The sequence below is a fragment of the Camelina sativa genome, chromosome 6 (genome assembly GCF_030686135.1).
Source record: "Camelina sativa cultivar CO46 ecotype springtype chromosome 6, ASM3068613v1".
Classification (NCBI taxonomy): domain Eukaryota; kingdom Viridiplantae; phylum Streptophyta; class Magnoliopsida; order Brassicales; family Brassicaceae; genus Camelina; species Camelina sativa.
The window spans coordinates 8,520,211-8,526,146 of NC_141885.1; the positions used below are offsets into that span (position 1 = coordinate 8,520,211).

A 5,936-nucleotide genomic window follows, 5' to 3' on the forward strand; every position below is an offset into this window, starting at 1 on the left:
TAGTATAGTGATTAGAGAAAGTATGCAAGAGAGTATTGTTGGGAAAGAGATATTATCTCTTCTTACTTCATTTAGAACATAGTTACAACCTAATTATAGCCATATACAAAGGGAATATACTCCTAAGATTCTATGCACAATTACAAATATTGATAGTGACATAATCTTAATAAGACATGTGACTCTTCCTAAGACAACCCACTTGCACACTCTCGTCAACGGCTAGGAGGGGGGCGATTCTAGAAGCTTTGTGACCGTTGGAGGCTTGTCTACATGGGCTGGACTCGTTAGACCTTTGGATGGTACGGACGGCCCAAGTGTGATGGTTGTACGGACGTACGGTCGTACGGACATACGGATGTACGGACGTGGTGTGTGAGATTTCATACTCCCCCTCAAGCTTGATCATGAGTATTGATCAAGCTTGAACTCATGCACACCCACCTCATTAAAAACCTTAGTATAGAAAACCACTTGGGAAAAAGCTATACTTAAGGGAAAAAGAGTGTAGGTGCCATGTGAAGACAATTATGGCCGAGTAAGGTCTTTGAGGCCAAGTTTGGAATGAATGTACTCACACACTTGTGGACTGGCTGCCTTGGTAAACACATCGGCCAACTGCTCGGAGCTTTCAGTGTGACACGGTAGAATAACTCCAAGTGTGATTTGCTCTCGGACTTTGTGGCAATCGACTTCAATGTGTTTGGTTCTCTCATGGAATACTGAGTTCGTTGCAATGTGAATGGCGGCTTCATTGTCGCAGTGCATGGTAATAGGTTTAGGTGACTCGATTCGAAGATCATTAATAAGTGCCTTGAGCCACATCAACTCGGTTGTGAGCTTCCTCATGGCTCTATATTCCGATTCTGCACTTGATAGTGATACCACCTTTTGTTTCTTGCTCTTCCATGTGATCAGGTTGCCTCCTAGGAATGTACAGTAGCCTGTGGTAGAGCGACGGTCTCCATGATCTCCGGTGTAATCCGCATCGCAATACCCTACTAGTTTAGTGCTTTCATTGCGACCCATCCATATGCCTTGCCCCGGCGAGCCCTTGAGGTATTTGAGGATTCGGTTCACCATATTCCAATGATGAACGGTGGGGTTTTGCATGTGTTGGCTCACCTGATTGACAGCAAAACAAATGTCAGGCCTCGTGATAGTAAGATATATGAGCTTACCTACTAGTCGCCGGTAGCGCTTGACATCTTGGAACGGAGCTGCATCGAGCTCCCCCTTTCCTCCTGCCTTATAGTTTTCTTCAAGGGGTGTTGATACAACTTTTGAGCCTAGTTTGCCTGCTTCACTCAATAAATCAAGAGCATATTTCCTTTGTGATAGAAACAAACCTTCATCAGACCTATATACGTCTATACCAAGGAAATACTTAAGTTCTCCTAGATCTTTAATATCAAAGACTGACTTTAGGTAAGTTTTAGTGTCTTGAATACCTACCTTGTCACTTCCAGTTATGATGATATCATCAACATAAACTAGAATGACTATAATACCTTTATCACTTGGTAGGGTGAATAGGGTGTGATCGGCCTCTGACTTGCGAAAGCCTTTCTCAAGTAGTGTGGAGCTTAGCTTATGATACCAAGCCCTAGGAGACTGCTTTAGACCATATATTGCTTTGTTCAGTCTCAACACCTTTCCTGGTCCAATGATGTCTTCTAAACCCGGTGGTGGCCTCATATAAACCTCGTCCTCAAGCTCACCTTGTAAGAAGGCGTTCTTGACATCCATTTGCCACAATTCCCAGTCAAGGTTGGTTGCAAGCGAAAGTACTACTCGAACCGTGTGAAGCTTGGCCACCGGTGCAAACGTATCCAGATAGTCCTCCCCATACGTTTGTGTGAATCCCCTTGCAACAAGCCTGGCCTTGTAGCGTTCAATCTCCCCATCACTCTTATACTTGATAGTAAAGATCCATCGTGATGTCACAGCCTTCTTTCCTTTGGGCAAGTCAGCCTCATCCCATGTATGATTTGCCTCCATAGCAGTCTTCTCGGCAGCGACAGCATCACGCCATTCTTTATGATTCTTGGCCTCTTCAAAGTCTTTGGGAATCCAATGAGCATCAATCTGGCTGAGAAACACTTGATGTTGTGGAGGAAAATGAGCAAGGGTGCAAACTGCTTGAATAGGATGAGCCAGGGCGACATTGTTGTAGTAGACTCGAGTGTTTCGCCAGTTGGAGGGAGGAAACTTGAGTCGTTCACTCCGTCGGAGTGGTATAACATCATGTGGCGTGTCCTCATTGTCATCTTCCTCTTCAGTGGGCACATAGTCTTCATCACCGGAGGCATTGTCCACCGGAACTGAATTTAAACCATTTTCATCATCGGATTGTTCATCACGTTCGGGTGAGAGATCATCATCGAGAGGCGCCGGAGTTGGCATTGGTGGTGCATCGACTATAGGGGCAGGCACCTCAGTTGGTGCAGCATTGTCAACACCGAGTCTCTCGAGAAGGACACGAAGATTGTTGGCCCGATCAGACGGTGAGGTGGACAGGTCTCGAAGGCTTTCCCAGTTCTTTTCCTCATAGAAGCCTTTAGACTCTACAAACTTAACATCACATGAGACTAAGACTCTCTTCATGTCTGGCTCATAACACTTGTAGCCCTTTTGAGTGGTAGAGTATCCAATAAACATGCTCTTCACACTTCTAGCTTCGAGTTTGTCTCGCTGTTCTCCTGGTTTCAACACAAACACACACACCCAAATACTCGTCAATGATCAAATGAGGGTTTTATCTTGTTTAATACCTCAAATGGAGAGATGTCTTGAAGAATTTTGGTCGGTATCCGGTTTTTGAGATAGCAAGCTGCAAGGACAGCATCTCCCCAAAACTTCTTTGGGACATTTGTGTGAAACATCATGGATCTTGCTACTTCCATGAGGTGCCTATTCTTCCTCTCAGCAACACCATTTTGTTGGGGTGTGTATGGGCAGCTTGTTTGATGAATGATCCCATGGTTTGCTAGATATTGTTTAAAGGCATGGCTTGTGTACTCCCCACCATTATCTGATCTCAAAATTTTAATCTTTGCATTATAATGGTTAGTCACATATTTTTGAAAATTAGTGAAGGCTTCAAGAACTCTATCCTTAGAGGGAAGCAAAGTTAACCAAGTATATTTTGATTTTTCATCAATAAAAGTCACAAAATATTTTTGATTTTCTCTAGATAGGCAAGGAGATGTCCAAACATCAGAATGAACTAAATCAAAACATCTTTCATAAATAGTAATAGATTTAGGAAAAACAGTCTTGCAATGTTTACCAAGAATACAAGCCTCACACTCATCATTTTTAAAAGAAATATTAGGAAACATCAAATTTAAAGCTCTAGTGTTAGGATGTCCTAGCCTAGCATGTAAAATAGAATCACTAGGTTTAACAATAACCGAATTAAAACAAGATGCAGAAGAAGAAGATAGATTCAAGTCCTCATGCACATAGAGATCATCCTTGGAACCTCCTTGGCGAAGAACTTTACCTGTCTCAATATCCTGAAAATGAACCTTGTTAGGACCAAATATTGCATAACAATTTAAATCAGTGGTGGCTCTCTTAACTGATAGCAAGTTAGATGTGAAATTTGGCATATAAAAAGCTTTAGTGTTCTTATCAAATAATTTCAAAATTCCTATGCCTTTAACTGGTACCTTCTCACCATTAGCTATCACAACATTACCATTAGCTGGTTTAATATCACTAATCAACCTAGAATCACTAATCATGTGATGTGATGCACCAGAATCAACAATAAGAGGCTTATTTTTGTTTAAAGCAAGAAAGGTTTTACCGGAGGCCTCCTTGAGGGCTTTGATGAGTGCATCAAGGTCGGATCGCCTCACCAGCTCGGAGGAGGCAGTGAGTGCAGTTCCATTTCCTCCGACAGCTTGTTGGTTTGGTTCAGAAGTTGGTGTTTCCCCCACTACAGCTGCTTGATGGGCTCTCGGTGGTCCTCCGCGGCTTGGTCCTCCACGGTTAATGCGAAGGTGTGGATGAAGAATCCAGCAGCGGCTCTTGAAGTGGCCAACCTTCTTGCAGTGCTCACATACCGATGGGTTCTTTTCATCTGGTTTGTAGTAGCCTCGGTTTGCGGACGCCATCTCGACTTTGTTGGCGGTCACTAGCTCTCCTTTGCTGCCAAATAGTCCCATGGAGCCATGCTCCTTTTGGATTTGGTTGCAAATGTCGTCAAGGCTTGGAAGCTTATCTGACCGCAAGATGTGCTTGATGAGGTCGTTGTAGGAGGGGTTTAGGGTCAAGAGTAGACCAAACACCTTGTCTTGTTCACGCCTCTCGTTCAGTATGGCCGGATCTATTGTCGCCGGCCTAAGCATCTCTAGTTCAGCCCACAAGGACCTAAATTTCCCAAAATGCTTGGTGAACTCCATATCTTCTTGGTTGAGATTGTTAATGGCCCTCTTAATCTCAAAGATACGGTTGACATTGGTAACATTTCCAAACACGTTCTTGAGAGTGTCCCATAAGTCCTTTGCGGTTTCGCAATAGGAGTAAGCTTCAAGGATAGGGGCATCAAGTGAGGTTTGAATGATAGCTAGGACTCCTTGGTCTTCTTGAAACCATTTGTTCCTTTCATCACCGGCAAGATCCTTGCCTTCCTTGGTGGTCTCACCACTTGGAGCTTCGCTCGTCTCAATATGAGACCAAAGGCCTCGGCCACATAGGGCTGTCTTTGTGGTCCTTGCCCACAACAAATAGTTCTCTCCCTTGAGAGTACCTGGAACAATCAAGGTCTTAGAGCCTTCCATGTCGAAGTAACCGTTGGGTAAAGGTATTATCCAATGGATAAAGAAACTTGACTTTCAAAGTCGTAACAGAAGAGAAACAAGGGGAGAGGTGAAGCGGAAGTAGTTTGGTGGGTGTGAGATTGAGAATCAGGAGCGTATATGCTCTGATACCATGTAAGAATTAGAAGGATTGATTAAGTGTTTGGTGAAGAGAATCGATAAACAAAGAGAATGTGGGTAGTATAGTGATTAGAGAAAGTATGCAAGAGAGTATTGTTGGGAAAGAGATATTATCTCTTCTTACTTCATTTAGAACATATGGGTGTTCACGATCAAGTATTTGAGTACTGGTGAAGTGGAGCGGTACAAAGCTCGACTCGTTGCTCGCGGCTTCACGCAAACCTATGGCCTAGACTACACGGACACCTTTGCTCCGGTCGCTAAACTTCACACTGTGCGGGTAGTTCTCTCCCTTGCCACTATTCTCTCGTGGGACCTCTAGCAACTGGATGTCAAGAACGCCTTCCTTCAGGGAGAGCTCGAGGAAGAAGTATACATGCATCCTCCTCCGGGCCTCGAAGACATTGTAGCTCCGGGAAAGGTTCTCCGGCTGCGCAAGGCTATTTATGGCTTAAAGCAATCACCCCGGGCGTGGTATCACAAACTTAGCTCCACGCTCCGCAACAATGGCTTCAAACGGTCTGAACAGGATCATACTCTCTTCACCCTTCACACCTCTGGCGGTCGTGTGGTGGTTCTTGTGTATGTTGACGACATTATTCTCACCGGTGATGATCAGGCCGGTATTCTCGCCGCTAAAACCCTCCTCAACTCTACTTTTGATATTAAGGATCTTGGTGAACTCAAATACTTCCTTGGAATTGAGATTTCCCGCTCCCCGGAGGGGTTGTTTCTATCCCAAAGGAAGTATGCACTTGACCTCTTACATGAGACAGGTAAGCTTGGCGCTAAACCAGTGCCTACTCCGCTTGAAGGAGGCTACCAGGTCAAGCGAAAGGGGGTGATGAAACAGGCGCCAAACTCTCCGGTTAACAAGCTCGCTGAACCATATCAAGATGTGGGAAGATATCGTCGGTTGGTGGGGAAACTGATCTATCTTACGATCACTAGGCCGGATTTGTGCTATGCGGTGAACCAAGTCAC

General features: G+C 44.5%; 1 protein-coding gene across 1 annotated transcript; it reads right to left on the bottom strand.

The window, feature by feature from the left end:
* Positions 1-1,015: 1,015 nt before the first annotated feature.
* LOC104759901 (uncharacterized) lies at positions 1,016-4,415 on the bottom strand. The gene is made up of 5 exons (XM_087456042.1): positions 3,818-4,415; positions 2,364-2,702; positions 1,512-1,721; positions 1,182-1,403; positions 1,016-1,125 (listed from the first exon to the last, which is right to left on the bottom strand). Exons 1-5 carry the CDS (start codon positions 4,413-4,415, stop codon positions 1,016-1,018), a joined length of 1,479 nt encoding a protein of 492 aa, XP_087312168.1.
* Positions 4,416-5,936: the final 1,521 nt, after the last annotated feature.